Source organism: Wasmannia auropunctata, unplaced genomic scaffold, assembly GCF_000956235.1.
Source record: "Wasmannia auropunctata unplaced genomic scaffold, wasmannia.A_1.0 LD321527.1, whole genome shotgun sequence".
Taxonomy (NCBI): Eukaryota; Metazoa; Arthropoda; class Insecta; order Hymenoptera; family Formicidae; genus Wasmannia; species Wasmannia auropunctata.
Window position 1 is genome coordinate 7706 of NW_012041363.1, and position 19470 is coordinate 27175.

The 19470-nt window shown below is 30.3% G+C and overlaps 1 protein-coding gene and 1 pseudogene across 1 annotated transcript; both read right to left on the reverse strand.

Annotated features, from left to right (window-relative positions):
• Nucleotides 1-3865: 3865 nt before the first annotated feature.
• LOC105460460 lies at nt 3866-6661 on the reverse strand (annotated as a pseudogene).
• A 9116-nt stretch (nt 6662-15777) lies between these two features.
• Nucleotides 15778-19284, reverse strand: LOC105460461. Its single transcript, XM_011706915.1, has 5 exons — nt 19027-19284; nt 17740-18351; nt 16665-16769; nt 16429-16581; nt 15778-16046 (listed from the first exon to the last, which is right to left on the reverse strand). Exons 1-5 carry the CDS (start codon nt 19282-19284, stop codon nt 15984-15986), a joined length of 1191 nt encoding a protein of 396 aa, XP_011705217.1. The 3' UTR covers nt 15778-15983.
• Nucleotides 19285-19470: the final 186 nt, after the last annotated feature.

The following is a 19470-nucleotide window of genomic DNA, read 5'->3' on the forward strand; positions in this document are numbered from 1 at the left end:
GAGGGAGGGGAGAGGGCTTTGCCTCGGTCAGGCTGTAATCGCGCGGAAAATCGAAGACGCATACTCGCCCGCGCGCGGACAGCTTTTCCGGTTATACGAACCGCGCGCACGTCAAGCCATCGCGCGCCAAACGACATTTTTAATTCCGTGCTTCGATGCGGCGCGCTATCTCGGCAGTCGCGGCTATATCCGGGTTTTTCGCTACACTTAGCCGCGCGCGCGCGCGCGCGCGATCGTCCACGTCACCGCGGTCTGAAGCATCCGGCACATCATCTCGCGGATTAAAGCTGCGTGAAACTTAATAAGCCTTTCGCAAGGGGATTAGCCTGTTCCGCCGTCCCGTTTTCTACACAGAATGCCCATTAGCGTAAAAATGTGCTCCTAATTCCCTCACTTCCATATACGGCTCCTGCCGTTAATATTGGAGGGTGGTGAGTGGGGAGTGGGGGGAGGGGGAGGGGGAGGAAAGGGGAAAATGAGACGACGGATTATACGGAAAAATCACACCTCGTTTATTCGTCAAAATATTATTCGTAAAACGGGATTATATATTGTAGCTGTTTGATAAGATAATCCCCCCGGCCTTTGCAGGATGAGGTAATCCTCTCCAGGCTGAGACAGTTTACGGTCGCGTTATCGTTTCTTCCATTTCTCCCCGTTGTCGTAATCGAGCTTGAACAAATCCTTCAAAACGACGTTGGAACGTTAAGGTAACAACCTCCCACGACTGCATCATGACTGCAATTTCGCGAAATAGACTGCACAACGCGAAGGGAGAGACATTAGTGACGTGGCGCACAGAACGTCTCTCGCGTGCAGGGAGGAGCCTTCAAAGGTAATGAACTTTTACCGTGAAAGTATTGTCATTAAGGCTATTAACGTCACGCGAACTTTCGCGAAATACAGGAAATCCTGCCATGTTCCGAAAAGTTAACCTAATCTTCACGTCTTTACGTCACTATAACATTGTATTCATAAGACGTTATTTTGAAAAATTATTTCGACCATTAACACGTTGCCAGCCCGCGGCGGAGTTTAATACGCCTCGCGTCGCATGCACACCGTGCGTCACGGTAGAATTTTCATCATTGTAAGCGCGTATGATGATAAAATACTGTTTGATACAATTAAATAAAACTCACATGTATTGTGCTAAAGAAATAAACGTTTCATTTTACATTGTCATTGAACTATTTGTGTAATTTAAAATTTTACATAATTAGATGGCGTTTTATCAAAGAACTTTTACAACACCGGTCGGTCATCAATGGTCCACCAGGACGTTTCTGAAAATTCAGGCGCGGATGATCGATGCAACAGTCAACGTATTAAGATTAAATCTTTCTTAAAAGTTATTTCTTTAGACAATCAGTTTGACTAACGATCTTTGCTCGTCGCATCGAGATTGCTCGATCCTCTGATAAGGCACCAATTTAATTTAATTTACACGCGAATACGGCACCGTTGATTATACTCCATTACAGTTCCAGCTTCCTAGATGTAATTGATTTAACATCAATAGACACGTATTAACGAGAAACGTCTCGCGTTTCCTTATATATGTTCTCCTCCGTCGTCATCGGAGATGCCAGTACGCAGTGGAGAATCAATAAATTCCTGTACCTTCCGCCGGTTAACCGCTCCACGAAATGCCGCGGTATGGATGACGATTCCGGCTATACGTAGACCGGCACTAGAGATGTAAAAAAAAACGTTTCTTTCTAATTCTAGAAAAAAACATTTGAAAAAAAACGTGTTTCATTTAATTGAAAAAATACAAATTTATAGTTTTTTTCTAATTCCGATAGCACAACTATTTGTAAATAGTATTTATATAATTATATAATTAATTTTAATCTGATCTACATTCAACTTTTACAAAAGGAGAATCATTTTAATTCTTTTTCTAAACAGCTTTTCCTTAAGTAGAATTTATTATAATTATTCATTGAAGTCCTTGCTTCAAAATATGTCTTAGAATCAATGTATTGGCTTTCTCGTTCTGCGTAAAGATTAAAATGATGATAATTTAATCTACTATCTATAAAATAAAAAATCATGAAAAATTAACTTATATTAAGCAAAATATATTAATATTATATTAATATTATATTAATATTAAATAAATAGCTGAAAAAAAAACAAAATTTTGAAAAAAAAAAACGAGGTTTATGTTTTTTTTTTAAATTATTTTATGAAAGTTAGTATTTTATGAAAAAAACAATTTGGTTTTTTTTTCTATTTACGTCTCTAATCGGCACCCTTTTTAGATTTTCGAATTTTGCGAGTGAGACACGTAAAGTGTGCGGCAAACGAACAAAGGGTGGTCGCGCGCAATTTCAAAGGTATGCGCCAAATGATATCGACGTATATGTTAGACACGGAGTGTGCATATAGTACGCTCGAGTATCTATATCTTCGACGGATGCCATCGGACGCCAATGCAGGAATAAGAAATAGAGATTTAGTGATCCCGCGTCGCACATACACCTGACGTTTTCGCACAGATTTCACTCCTCCCGTTGAATACGCGGTTGAGAGCCCCATTATAACGCCACAACATTTTTCCATTCACGCGGACTCGAGCATTATTTCATATTCCTTGAAATCGGAAAATATCGCAATTTATACGATATGTATAAAGTGTCTTTCTTTTCCACCCTTCTCCCTCCCTTCCCCCCACCCTTGCCCCCGTGAGAGATCCAATCTAGCCATCGAAAATTCGCGTTCTTCTTAAATGATGAATCCAAGAGAGATCTGTCACTTTATTTAGAAATAATAAATTTCTCCCTTCTGCCTCTACCCCCCCCCCCTTCTTGTCCATCCGTCTTCTCTCGCTCTTTAATCTTTAAATACATATTTATTATCTCGTTGTCGGAAAAATTGTTTCCCCGAGAAATCCTGTATGCATTTGCCATTGCATGCAACGGACTAACAATGGATAGTGCGTTACATATGGAACAACGTTGAACAATAAATGAAAAATATTTTCTTCCAATACCGCGTATGTATATACGATACGTGCGATGCATGTAATGGGGAATGTTTATCTCAAACGCGATAAATGTTAAGTTCAAAACTCGGGAAAATATCATGAAATACTACGCGATCGCGAGAGATATCATATCGAATTAGGTTTTTTTTTTTTTTTTGAAGTACGCAAGCAAAGGAAAATATTTTTTTTTTGTGCAAAGCCAGCGCCGCCTGTTTCTCTCTCTCTCTTTTTTTATTAATGCCATTTTTGGGTAGTGTGTCATTTATAAATGCTTTCAACGAAAAAGTGACGTTTCCGGGCCACTGAAAATTTGAAATTTATTCCCGCTAACTGATCGATAGCCGGGCTCGAAGGAAATTTCAACAAAGGTCAACAACGAAAAATAGAGCTGTTCTATAAATCAATGAATAATGTAGTACACTCGTGACCTCTTTCAGCCGTAATTCGTCTTGGTCGCAAGACACAAAACAAATACCTTCGGGAAGGAGTTGCAAAGATTAATATTTCGACTTTACGACATGTATACTTTCAAAATTATATTCCTCATTGTTATTCCCTGAATGATAAAGTATATTAAATCAAACTGCAGTTTCTTTACATGCGCTCTCTTGTACTTCCGTGTACTTTCGTCACTGTGCGCGAGCAACACTTTTTCCTATGACCGAAAAACTCTGAGCCGACATGACGACTCGCGACATCGCTATATATACATTTAAATTATATACATAATTTCGTTATTTGTAGATTAGACGTACGAAAACCGCGACAGAAGCACGGACAAACTTTTTTATGCATTCACACTTTTTGCACATACGTTTTGTCCTTCCCTTATGACGCGTGACATAGGAATAATTTCTGCGCGTCACTCACGTCCGTGCGAATTTGTATATAGAATGTAATGTCCAATGAAAAATTACAAACGGCGAGATATCTTGGATCGTTGCTATATATTTGCGTCAGCCGTTCTTCGGTTTCCTATGAAAGAAAAGCCATTCAATTCGTTTTGGCAAATTGGATTTGAATTTGTTATTTTGTCACAAGTGATGAAAATGTTATGAAGGAAGGCTCTGCAGGAATAGAATAAGTAGAGACTGGACGCAGGAAAATGATCGCAGAAAATTAATTAAATAGCAGTTTAAGTTTCAAACATTTTACTTTCTATTTAAGATTACAATGGCAAAGACAAAGAGAAAATACGACGTAATATATTCTTTTATTATGTTACTTTTACAATCGGCGTTTCGAGGAATCCTTATTATAAGTATAAATTACACCATCAGAAACGAGAAAATTAAAATATTAGTTATTTAAGGAAGAATGAAAATTCTTCTTCGTTTGTTCATTAGAGTAAAATAGGAGAGAAAAATGAGAGTTCCAATTTTTCCACTTGCCTGTATCATTAATTGTTGTCACCAAAGAAATAGTAACCAAAGAATAGAAAACTCGACAACTCGACAATAGTGTTTCTACTGCGAAAAATATGTTAAACCAGTTCATTATCTAAAGTAATAAAAAATAATTATTTTTCTCCCTTTTCAAAAAGATAACAAATTATCGATATGTCGTTACTTTAACGCTTAATATATTATCAGAAAGCCAATCATATTATTTAATTAAATTTTCCAAAATTGCAAATAATTAAAGCAATTTATTATTAATTAAACATTAATTAATATCATTTGACCACTCTGTAAATTTGGATAAAATTTTGCATATATGTATGCCGTGAAAATGAAATATGAATCGAATGTAATGCATAAAAGTGCATACAAAGCTTTGTAGGCTTTTAATGCTAAATATTATTTATAAAATAAAATTATGTGAAGGAGAAGGTGATATTATGGCTCTTACATAATGGTTTTTTTTAATATCTTCGCTATTAGGTGATCAATTTTAATGAGGAGTCATTTGTTTAGTAGCCTGCCGTTATGCAGTGACACTAATTAATAAGCCATTACACAATAACCGGCATTTGCCAATGCACAGTAACGCATTTTTTTTCAGGCATTTTGAAATGTTTTTAAGGTACGTTTTAGCATTTAATTATACACATTTCTTCATTCTTCTTAAACTTGAACGTATCACACGAATATATTTAAGTGCTTTTTGTTATTTTATTTGGTTGTACGCATTTCGATTTATGCAAAGTTGAACAGTGGCGTTGTTTAAGCAAAGGCATAATAATAAAGCTGATGATAAAGAGTGATTTTTTATAAAAGTTCTTTTTTTAGTTTTCATCGTAAAATAGATATCGACAAATCGATTGTAGTTGTTATAATCTATACTAAAAAAATCTACAATTCACATAACATAGATTTTCGTACGATTTCAGCAGCTTGTATAAAAAGAGGTTTATGTGTGTACATAGGTACATGTATACATTAGCAAATTGCAATATTTTATTTTCTATAAATATTTTGTGACAAAACAATGCTTTTTACTACAAAATCAACTTTTTTTATCTATTTTTGTAGGGAATCATATTATCTTCGTTTTTTTCGACCCATTTTTTAGTGTCGCAACATTTTCATAAATAACATCCTAAGTAATATATATTTCATAACTTTGAATCTAAAGTCAATTAATAATACTTTAACATGTATAACCGTTAATTTTTCAATTTAAAATATTGATTATTAACAAAGTCATTGTTACAAGATGTGAATGGAAGGAGAGCCATAATACCCTTTACCATTATAAATAATTCTGAATGAACGATCTTAATTAGGTCAACTTCATTACTTAATTAGATCAACTTCCGCGTTGTCGTTAACAATTACAAATAAATTTGATTTACAAATTGCCCTGTCTACTATTCAAACGTCAAATTAATTTTAAAAACATAAATGTAAATTATTGCATTATTAAAATGTGTCTCACAGTCAGCATTTAAAATTACGAACGGAGTCATGCCGTCTAATATCAGATCGATGGTTGGTTCTCTATAGCGGTGTCCAAACATCGAAGATTTAGTGTTATAATTATTATATTTTTATACTCCAATTAGTTTTCGAATATTTGTTTCTGATCGATTGCAAATTTTGTTTTATTAATATTTCTACTTGAATACATTTTGCAAGAATATTTATTGTGTATTTTCTCGCATTTGACGTCACAATCTGATATAATAATGATGAGTAAACAGAAACCTTAAACTGACTAGCAATTTATTGATGGTAACAGTCGTTTTAAATCACTATAAAGAAATAAAAAAATGTAACAATAGAAGACAATTGATTAAATTTATTAATTTACAATTATAATAATTAAGTTTTAAATCATTGTAAAAAAATAAAAAAATGTAAGAAGATAATTGATTAAATTTTACAATTAATTAAATTTAACTGAAATAATTTCGGAATTTCATTAGAAAGTAAGAAATATTTTGTATTTTGAGCATGAAAGAGGATTATACGGAATTTTTTTCTTTTGATGTAATCCAATATTGCTGGAACATGCTTTTAGATTCTTTTGTCACAGTAACAACGTAATTTTGCTGTTCCTTTCCACTTTCCTTTATTACTAGGGGCTTACCGCAACGACGCTCCAGTCAGGTTTGAAATGAAAGCTGTGCTTACACTAACAATAAGCGCTACTGACATCGTAGAACTCTGCATGCTCGATAGATCTGATAACGGAGAGGAAAAATTGTCCTTCCATTAACATATTCGATAAAAAAAAAAAGAACTTTGCTCTTTTCTAGAGCTTTTGGTCAATTAATACCTGGATATATCGTTTCTTGCATAACAATTGAGACTTATAACGTTTCGCTTATCACATCGAACTGCAAGCTGTTACTATGGAAATGATCACGCATGTGTATTATATAGTAACGCATTATTGCGTGTGATACGTTGCGTTCGTGTAACTGCTTATCACAGAACTTTTAAATTACTAATATTCTTAAAGTGTGTCTTCGAGATGATTCTCTAATAAATAATCTTATATTGCAGTCGTGTATAAACTTCTTACAGTCTCATTTTTTTGGCACGACTGATTAATTTTTTTACTTTTAGAGAACGTTACTTTGCAAAACGCGTTATCATTATTGTTACTTTTTGTAAAAAGTAATTCGCTATCGTTAAAATTGTTACTAATTTAAAAAAAAATATTTTACCTTAGAACTGCTTACTTTTACTTACTATCGCTTACATTTTTTAATGGTAAAATTTCATTGTTATTTCTTTGTAATATTAAAAAAAGATATTAAATTTTACATTATTTTATAATCAAAATTAAATATAATAATAATTAATATGAAACTGCTTAAAACTATTATTTTGTATATAGCACACACACAACAATCTTTTTTTTTATATTAATCTTCTTTGTTAAATCTTTTAAATTTCAATATTTAATACATTTATTTTTAAATATATTTATTTTTAGGAATTAATATTGTAATTTACAAACAGAGTTTACCAAAACTTTGTAATAAATATTGTCTTTATAATTTAAATAGAATAAAGAGATAGAATATTGCATGGAATGACATTAAAAATAAACAAACGAGAGCTACTGAGCAAGCCAGGTGTTTGTGCTAATAATATAATGTATTTATAAAAGATAGTAAATAAATCAGTCATATAAATTATTTTGAGTCAATACAATAAAATAAGTTAAACAATATACGTTTTAATCTTACAAAAATGATCATCTTCAGTACATAAAATTCGATAAAGTTTAAATAATTGCATACGTGTACGTTAGCGGTATATTTACGCAATTCCTACTGCAAAATTGGATTTTACATCGCCGGTCTACAGACCCTTAATCACACCTCCACTCTCATGTCCAAAGCTTGTGATTTATTCGCCGTTGCTTCAAAATTCAATTTAATGTAGACAGATATCTCGTTAGAATATTTCGAGATGAGTCTCTAGGACAGTCTAGGAGAACATACATAAGAAGGATAATGAATATTAAAAGTCAGCAGATTGTCTCAGAAACGAGTAAACGAAACTGGCAATAAATTAAATTTAAAAAGATAAAATTAATTAATTAATTAACTATTAAAAGTAAGTTAGAAATAAATATATAAATAATAAATGAGCAATAAAAAATAAAATTTAAATAAGTTAATAAAAATTAAAATAATTTAACAGTCAGAGCGTTAGGAAGTCAATATTACAAAATTAAAATAATTACGAATGGAAAAATAAGAATTTTAATTAAAAAGGAAAATTAAAAAATTAAAAAACCTGTATTCTTAATGTTTAATATTTATTTAAATAATTAAAATCAATTTTAAATTTATTAAATCTGTTAATCTTTTCATCTATTAAATAATTATTGAATCTAAATCATCATTTCTTTTGTCGTTATACGAAAGTTAGTTTGAACGCTTAATAAACTTATATTATATTCGAATCTTATTTCGTGCCGATTACCGAGACCATTGAAATTCGCTATAGATAGTATTTCTGCTACCGATCAGCTGTCTCATCGATGTAAACACGCGGCTTTATTTTCCCTTCTCACTTCTACACAAGTGTCTTCTCAATTCGATGTGTATCGCCGAAACGGCTTTTGTCAATTTCAAATAAAGTTTCGTACGAATAAATCGTCTAAATTCAGTTCTCTAATTATCTCTACTTTACCCCGCAATGTCTTACATTTCGGTCAATTTCGACGTAAATCTTCAGTAAATCCGTGGATCCACCATACAGTTTATTCGCATTACGCGCTATTATACTTAATTTAAGGGGGGGCGTCTGGTTTAGAACGCTGAAAAATAGGATTTTCGCGAAATATTTTAACAAAGAAAAGTAAAGTCAATCTTTTCATAACTGTACGGATACACTCAGGGAAATGTTTCGCTGTTCCAGCTAGAATTCTAAATATTACACTTAAATTATATCGCTATTTTTTTATTTACTATTATTTTTTTATCTACTAAAAAATTGTTTGTCATACGTAGAATTGATAGTAGCAATATTCTAAGAATATATGCAAGAAAATATAGGTCTCATAATCAAATATGATTGGAGTTTGGATTAGAGTCTGGGCTGATTAAACGTCAGAGAAACTTTCTTACTAAATTTGACAAATAGTTCAAATATAATTTCTATCTCTGTTATCTATATTGATTAAATACAAAACATATGTGGTATTGCAGTGCTTACAAATCGCTTATCCGTTTTAGCTTATTGTTCGTACCTAAATAATTCTCCTTATAATTACAAGATTATTTTTTTCAGTGTACTTTATGCGATACTTATATTATACAAAAAAATTTTTAATTTACAAAATTTAAGATAATAACGTCATGGCAAATAAGTGATTAAAACGCCTCGCGTTAAAAATAAAGCTGGTAATTTCTGTCTGAAACAAAAAAAAACCAAAAATATTTTTAATTTGCATATAATTGTATAGTCGATGAACTAAGAACATGTTTAAAAAGTGTAAAATTGTAAAACTTTTAGGACTTTAAAGAAAAAGTGACACTTTTAAAAAAAATTTTTTTTCCTTTGTGCAGTAAAAATTGTTTAAATTAACTTTTTTAAACATGTTCTTAGTTCATTTAGGAAGGTTGACAATAATTTACATAAAGAACTTTGAATGAAGTCGATACCTCAAATAGTTTTTTTTCTATTTCGCCTGCCAATTTGTAACTCCAGTAGCGAGGCGTTTTAATTACTTATTTGCTACGACGTTATATTATCTTAAATTTTTTAAATTAAAAATTTTTTTTGTGTAATATAAGTATCCAGTAAAGTATTCATACAGTTGTGAAAAGATCGACTTTATTTTTCTTTGTTAAAAAAATTCGCGAAAATCATCTATTTTCAGCGTCCTAAACCAGATGCTCCCCTTAAATTAGAAAAATATTGTTTTTATATTTTAAGGTAAATATTCACATGAGGCCGTCATTTCCTTCAAAAGTCAAAGACCTTGATATGTTGTCAAGTACATATCCCCAAGTAAACAATCGAAAGATTTTAGCTGTCGTTATTTGTTAAAAAGTTGTTCAGAAAAAATGTAATCACACGAAAAATTAAGAACCTCGCGTGGAAAATTACAAACCAATGTGGAATCTCGCATGGAAACTGTATGCGTGCAGGGGACAGTGTGTTTCATCCTCTTACGAAGGGAGGGGGGGGGATGCTTCGTTAAAACTAATCTAAGCCAAATTATATTTTAGTTTCAAATTAGAAATAGGTGCGTGGAAAGTTAGAAATCTATGTGGAATCTTGCTTCATGTTTAAAAGTACTGTATGCATGGCGGCAGTGTATTCCTTCCTACGCACTACGGAAGGAGAAGGAACCCATACTGTTAAAACCTATTTCTGATTTGAAACTAATACCTACTTTGGTTAAGATGGCTAACGGGGTGAGCTCCCATAAAAGTGCGATACACTGCAGCCTCCACGCGTAACGAAGTTCCACATGGGTTTGTAACATTCCACGCTAAGTTTTTAACTTTTCGTTTGTGTGATTATATTTTTTATAAACTTTTTAATAAATATAACGAGCGACGGCTAAAACCTTTTGATCGTTATATACCTTTTAACTTGGAGCCTCTTCGTAGGAGGAGCGGAATACATTACCTCTACGCGTACACTTTTTAACGTGAAGCAAAATTCCACATGGCTTTACGACTTTCCACGTGGAAAGTTAAAATCTATGTGAAACAGTTCAATTTCTTTTGTTAACTTTTTAATAAACAACAATCGTACGACGGCTAAAACTTTTTGATTGTTACTCGGAGATATATAATATATCTTTGAAAACGTACATCAAGAATTTTTTGAGAAGGGCTATGGTAAATATTCAACTTGTGTGAATTAATACATTTACCCGCAAAAAAAATCGAGCCACTAAATTTGTTTTTTATTATACAACGTAATACAAAAAATCGTATAACAAGATGTCTGACGAGGGTCTACTTTAAAAAACTTAACGCACTCTATAATTGTAAATGAAACTTCCGGTATGGGTGTGTCTACCATTTTAACATTCTCAAAGCTACGCAATGTATAGAGATGTATGCACTTCTGAGATGAGACTCTTTGATTCTTCGACTCTTTGACTTTTTGACTCTTTGAGAGATTAAGATTCTTTGAATAAGAAATTGACCTTTTTTTTATAAAATTGTATTGATTTCAGTCATGAGAGAATTAAAATTTCTGAAGTGTTTTATTTTTAAATGTTTCCTTGGTTTTCTGTAGAAAAAAGTTATAAACCTATAGATACTATATATAGTGCAAGTAATTAAATAATTGGAACAAAATTGTTATTAACTGAATTACTATTAGAAACGATCCTTTTAACACGAATTTTGACTACGTTCCCATAAATTTAAATGAATGAAAGTGCTATAAAACTATTACCGTATTCAGCGACTCAAAAACGTAAGATTTCATGTATAACTTTTTACGCGCTTTGTAGCCTAATTAGCTTTTAAAAAATTAGCTTCAAAAAAATTGTGCATAATGGAATCTTTTAAAGTTTTATTAACAACGACGTAATTATTAAACTATACATATAAATGCGTTTATATTATATGTGCATGCAATTATATTGTTGTATTTTCAAATATATACGGTACTCCAATAATGAATCAAAAGTGTTGATATTTGTATTATTTAAATAAAAAAACTTTAAGTAAATATGTATTTATACACATCACGATTTATAAAAATTAACTAATAAAAAATAATATTGTATTATTGTTTCAGATTATGTTACTTAGCCGATTGGTAACACTTTTCCATAGAAGAAGATTCAAGAAGCATTCTGACAAGAGTCACTTTACTAAATATGTTTAAGACATGAAACCATAAGATATGGCCATGTGTTTCTGTGATACTATTGTATATGTGCAAGAGAAGCCAACAATAAGTTGAAATTGCATTTTGCAACTTTTACGTAATACTTAATACAATGATTCTTTTATAGCCGTGTATACTCTTATTATAGCATTTCTAACGCATTTATACGAAACATATATTTCTTTTTACATGTACATTTTAAATGTATTACATATTGTTTTATCATACTATTCTCGTTAATTAGTTTGTAATTATTTTTGAATATGCTTTGAATATTTAAAAGGGCGCGCATTATTTTGTAATTTATTATTTAAATTTAAATTAATTTTAGACATTAAAAGAAAATAACTAAATTATTTGCAAATTAACATTTGTATTAAATGTATTAGGCGATACAATAAACCGAAAATAAGACAATACACGTACATCAAAGAACATTTTATAGTATATTACAATACTCGTGTTACTAAACTTGTATTTATGCATTACATGAAACATCTTGAATATTTATAAGTAGATAATATTAGTAAAAAATACGTAAAGAGTTTTGTTTGATATCCGAACATGATATGAAAAATGTATAGTATAACTTGATATATATTTACCAGCTTTCTTAATATTGATTATTACCATATCATTAACAAAATTGTTATGATTGAAATGTAAAACTGATTGTTTCCATGATAGCGTTGCTTGAATGTCTTCGGGTAACAAAGACTTTCCAATTATATTTGTATTTACTATATTTATTATAACTTGATGTAATTTGAAATTTTGCGACAATTGTCTGTAAAGAGAGAGAATACAATGCTCTGCTCGTTTCCAAATTAAGATAGGATAATGCTTGATCAATATTCAATTGTGATACTCATAATTTGATACATGAAGTCCATTAAAAAAAGCTGTGGTTTTTTGTATAAAAAAGAACTCGGAGGGAAATATTGATTCAAATATGCTAAATTTAAAAATATATTATTTGTCAATAAACGGTTTTATCATTTGAATATAAATACAAAACTGCAAATTAATTATTACATATATACATGATCTGTCTCAAAAGTAATGAGATTTATTCTGAGAAAACTGTTTTATTGAAAATACATTTAATAATTTTTAAAGTAGGATCCTTACATGACTGTAAAGGATTTTGACTGTAACTAAAAAATAATATTTAGAAAAAAGGGACTAATGAAAGTCAAACGCGATAGTTGATGTGTAAATAATTCAGACAATTTTATTAATACTCAATTCAAGACGTTTTGGCTCAGGTTTGAGCCATCAAAAGATCACAAAATGTAATAAAAATTAACTCTCAAAAATTCAGAAATGCATTAAACTTTAACTAGTAAATAATTATTAATATGCTAATATGGATTATAGCAGCTCCGATCGACAAATTTGATCAGACTTTTTTATATATTTTTTACATCTGTATTAATTTAATTTTTTAAAATAATATGTTTCAAACGTCTCTAGAAAAATAATAATAAATTTAAAGATTGCCACACTTTATGGTAAACCGGAACAAATTTATTTTGTATGGAAATTTTTTGTCTGTAAGTATTAAGAAAAACTTTTCTGTTAGAAGATTTTAAACCGTGGAATACCACTGTCAACGTTTCCGATTTGTACGACGAATTTACAGCTAATAACATCAAAGAAAAAGTCTTTACCTTCTATCTTAAAGATCTCAACTGTTATTGAAGGACTGCAATTGTATTGACGTATGTACGTTACTTTGAAATGTCTTTTCATTGATTATTATTTGCGTTACATGTTTTATCAATCGAGGGTTTGAAAAATTAATAGCTAACCTAACAATTTTACATGTTATTCGATAATATGTGATCAAAATAAGCATGATTCAGCTTTGTTATAACTATAGACAAACTGTAGTTGTATCAGAAAAATTACACTTTAAAGGGAAAGATGTACATACCACAAGAGTTGTAACGGTATCGTACGCTAATCGATTAACTTTAATTTTTGTACTTAAACTGATTAAAGGCAAACAGTTTTTCAATTCTTTCTTTTTGTGCGAGATAAAATAGTCTCTATTATTATCGATCGTAATATTGTAGGTATACCGTTTGTTATAAATAGCTATGTCAGCTATGTGCACGCGAGCGAAAGAGTATACCCAAGTAGTACACATCTGGCCACATTTGCTTCGACAGAAACAAAAGTTATAACGTCTTATTAGCTTTAATTACAATTATTTGGCAGGAAATGTCGATTTTCTAGATTTTTTATTGCAAAAACGTTTTAATAGCTAATAAAAAAGTAAAAATGCCGCCACAGCTATTTTAGCTATGTTAATTGCTGTAGAATAGCTATGACAACTGTTAGAAGAATCAAAAGTAGCCGTAGTTATTTTAGCTGCATTAATTGGTATGAAGTTGCTGTGAAAGCAATAACAAAAACCAAAATTCAGCTACAACTATTTTAGCTGTATTAATAGCTGTAATGTCGCTGTGATAGCAATAACAAAAATCAAAATTCAGTTATAGATAACTTCGTTAGCTGTAAAATTGTTGTGACGACTATTCAGAAAAACTAAATTTAGTTACAATCATTTTAACTGCATTAATTAACTAGAATACAGCCAAAGTAGCTGTAATTTAACTGTAATTTGTATGTTAAAGCAAAAGCAAAGAGTAACGTGGTTGTCAGTTTCATTTTAAATTTAGTTGTATATATTAACTATAGTCATTCAAAATATTCATTTAAACTCGAAATTTTTAGTTACTTAAATTATTATTATTTGAATTATTACAAGAAATATTTTAAAGAGGTTTTAGTAATATTATAAGAGAATTTTTTGTTATAATCTTTTGCGGTTATGCATTTTTAAATTAGAAATATTTTAAAAATGCTTTTTTTACAACATAAAAGCTATTTTTTTAAATATTTTAAATATACTTTTAAAATATTCTTTTACATTTATAAATTTTTAATTTTATAATATTGTTTCAAAATATTATTTTAAATGAAATAAGAATATTAGATTCCGAGATGATAAATGGAACTTAAATGTCTTTTAAATCCAACATATGTGTATTGCATAATAATTTATAAAGCGATTATAAGTTATAAAAAAAAGGAATATTCTTCTTCTTTTCTTTCATTTTCCGTAATTTTCAAGAAGCAAACATTATCAAGCTAAAATTACTCCGTCGGATCCAAAAGATATTTAATTACTATTCTCAAATTATATTAATATTTTTGTAATAAACTAATGTTATTATGCTACAATAACTGCGTTGACTTCAAAAAACATTTAATTACTATTTTTAATATATTATTTTAAATTTAATTATTTTTTGACAGTAATTCTCACTGCTAATACCTAAACGCGGCACTGTTTTATTTCTCGTTAGTAAAAAGTCACGTAGAATAAACGGCGCAGTATTATAAGATTTTTTACCATGAGATATTTTGATAAAATGATTTTTTAAATGTCTGTCCCGCTTCCCCTCTTCTCCCAATATTAATTCAGAAATTATATTCCTGGAAATTATACGTAAAATATTCAATATTTTATTAGTAGCAATGTTACCATGTTCTTACATCGATATTTTGGAACCGTATTGGATTTATTTGTACGCTAAAATATATGTATATATATATATATATATATATATATATATAAAATAACTTTATATAACTTTAACTTATAACATTATGTAATAAATTTCACACACACACGTAAACATTTATTTAATGTTTACATATCACGTTCAATTAAAATTAAATTTGATAAAATAATGATTTTATAACATATAAAAAAATGATATCAACAATCTATGACATTAGTCCATTACTCTTTAGTCATACATACGTCGTCAGAACATACCTTTTTAATCACATAATGATGGAAATAGAAAATGACAAGGGTTTTCATGTTGAGATTTTTTGAATAAATGTTGCCAAAAAATATTTTATAATTAATATTAGATATTTAGATACAATCTTTTTAAAATTATTGTTAAAATATTTTTAAAAATATTCTTTTGACATGATCTAACGGATATGAAAGCATTACAAAACTATTTTTGTGCATTATTTTAATAAATATTATGTGCTGTATGGGCTCTTAATAATAATACAACAATTAATAATATAATTCTTAATAAAATAACTTTACGTGTTAACAAAATATGGTGTTGCATACGGTGTTTACAAAATATGTGTACGTTGCATCCATGAGACCTTTATTCATCTTTACTACTGATTGATTGCAGCAGGCAGAAATAGGACATTGTAGCATTCACAAGCTATCAATGAAAGCAAAAAGATTAGATCACTATGCCAAAAGTATTATACGTAGCTGTAAATATTATTAACGATGTTGAGAGTTTGCTAAGTTTCACATAAAAAAAAAAATCAATGTCAGATTTACAACACAAATTAATTGAAGTTGGAATAATGAAATCATAATTGATCTTTAATTATTAATTCGATGCTGATAAACATTTTAAAAAACTGCCAAGAACGAATTTTAGGTTTTTATTCTTTTAAACCTTGAATCATTAATTTTTCCAAAAATAAAATGGAATTGTTACTTTAAAACGATAGTGCAAAAACTGAAAGTAATTCGCTCCAAAGTTATAACCTTTCGTACACATTTACTCGGGCAATTTTAATTTAAATACTTACATTGGTAAATATCGTTAAATCAACGGTTGAGTAAAATGCGTTTATAGTCATCGGCTTTTGCATTAGCATTATAACAACGTTAGCCCCCCCCTGACGGTCCAGACTCGACTTAAGCCACTGGCCAAAGTATATTCCTTTACGAAAGTCGTTGCTCTAGACAAATATACGTAGAACGATTAATGTTTAGTTATAAAGAATCGTTGTACAAAATATTAAATCATTTGATTACAACTTACTGCACTTGTGAGGACTGTACCGTACCAGGTATATATAAACGATTGGAGCAGTTTTACCAATATGTATGACAGAAACGCGAATATGATGGAAAGATTTAATTTCGACTGTTGCAAAAATGTTTAATAATTAATAATATCATGTTAGCAACTATTTGCACAATTAGATGCTATTGTACACGACATGAAAAATTGGTAAAAGACTACAGTAGAGTTTTTTTTAATTCTTTATATCTTTTATGCTCCTTTTTTATAGAGTAAAAATTATCAATATTTTATTATGCTTTAATTATTATATATTAGACTATAATGACTCTGATATTTCTTTATCAAATATTCGAAAAAGTTCTCGAAAATAAGAAGTCAGTTTTAGAGACTTTAAAATTCAAGACTTTAAAACTTATTTTAGTATTATCTAAGAATTCAAATCGTTCTGATATAATATGACTCTGAGCAGAATAAGAAATCATTATGATATGACAATAGTATTAAAATGGCTTTAAAATAATTATTAAAAATAAAAAATAATAAAAACTCTTGATATTAAAATAAAAATCACAAATGAAATAGGAGCAAATAAAAGTGCGACACGGTACTTGGTGCGCTTAAAATTCACAAAAATGTGTTATATTATTAAACAAATGAGTAACGTTATACAATATTCATTACGGACGTTTCGGCTGTATTTCAAGCCATTTTTAGCATTTTAGCCATTTTAGCACAAACAAAAACAGAAAAAAGTAGAAATAATTCTAGTACAGATTGATTCATTATTCAATACATTTTCAAAGCTATTACCATGAATAGAAAATCAAGCAATAGTTAATATCGGCCATGTTGACCAGGAGTTCACCACGAGGTTACAATGATACAAGACAAAATATTGTAATCCGCAGTCATATCAATAAAATGAAAGTAATAAAATTATAACAGAGTTAAACGAGTGTCAGAGATAAAATGCATGCAGTGAAGATGGTTGCAAAAATGCAGCCATCTTCAAACAAAATATTCAACCAAATGTATAGAGTAGTAGATTAAGCCTTACAATATCAAATTTTGCATTAATATACCCACGTACCACATAAACCGTGCTATATAACACCGAGCAAAGAAGCATGGCGTTGGTGACAATATGCCAAAAGATGAGAGGTCCAAAAATGTGCTCCAGCGTGATACGGCATTGCAATAATTTTTTATGCTTTGCCGAGCATGTCCTTAGCAGATCCGAGAAGTTCTCAGTACGTGGAGGATTCATGAGCTTGAAAGTCATGGCGCGCATTGTCGAGCTGAACTGGTAGACATAGAAGCCAAAGACATTTTCAACGCTGACCGCCGTCATGCCACTGAATACTACAAGGCTCGTCTCAAAGAAAAAATAAAAATGATACAAAAAGTTGTCGGGAACGGGCCAGAAGTATCCGTATCCCCTGCTGATTGGCAACGTGTAGTTTGTAGTTAAACGGGAGTGGCAGAGATTGTGGATTAAGAAGATATAAGAAGGCGCATAATACGCTAAGATTAATGATGACATAAATGCAAAATATCCATACGCCAGAATGTATGTTGTGGATATGGGCAAAAACATTATCGCCCGGATTTTCTCATTTTGCATAAGCTCCTCCTCGAAAAGATCATTCAGCATCCGATGATAATTTATCAGAGATTTACGATTGATCAGGAAAGTTCCTACCTTAAAAAAAAACCAGATATGCATATTTCTTTCTTCGCGCAAGACAAAAAAGTTACACAGAGACTGACACATGTTATAATATTATAACACTATAAATTTTGTAACATATTGCTTAAAGTTTAAATAAAAAAATTTCTTCCACTTCGCGAAACTAGAACGTCACAAAGAAAGTGAAATTTATTAAAAGACCAATGAATGCACCTTTAAATATGCAATTTATAAACAAATTATTTCTATTGCAAATTTTTAGATTAATTACAATCCCGGGTAAATTTTTAACAAATGTCAACACATGTACACATGTATATGTATTGTAATGTCAATAAATGTACACATAGAGAAGAATTTTTTTTTTTAAGAATATTAGAAGAATGTTTTAATCTCTTTAATTCAAAATTTAGGGCATGTATATATCTATTAATGTAATAAGTGTCTGTCTAAACAAGTTCGCGTAGCTGTATAACTATATGTGCATAACATTTTCTAATTGTATTTCTATCACATAGACACACCTAAAATGCGATTGGATAATTTTCTATCATTATATACATGGCTATACAAGTCTCTATGCAAGGTTCTGAAGAGATCCTAATGTATTATTTTTTATTTAAACCATCTAAAATTTTTTTCTAAATTTGTTCTTTAAAAAAAATCAAAATTCCTTCTAGATTGTACCTTGAGAAGAGCACCAATTGTAGATATTGCTACACCTGTGTATCTCATAATTTCTGCTAAGTTATGTCTATTGAGATAGACCAAGTGCAAGTCTATAAGAAGATACATGGCTAACATCAAGAGCACATAAATGGACCAACAATACTTAACGGATTTAACGGATTTTGTAGGCATATACCAGCAGCCTGCGATTGTGAGCAGAATCCGAACGAATCGTTGGTACATGCGGTATGCTTGCAATTGTTTATCAATCGTCATGATACCGAATTACTCGGAGAGACGGGAAAGTGTCTGTATACCAGAAAAACTTACATTCTTTAAAATGTCAGAAAAATTAAAAATTTTTGTAGTTGATTTAAAGTCATTACAGAGAGAGAGAGAGAGAGAGAGAGAGAGAGAGAGAGAGAGAGAGAGAGAGAGAGAGAGAGAGAGAGAGAGAGTATA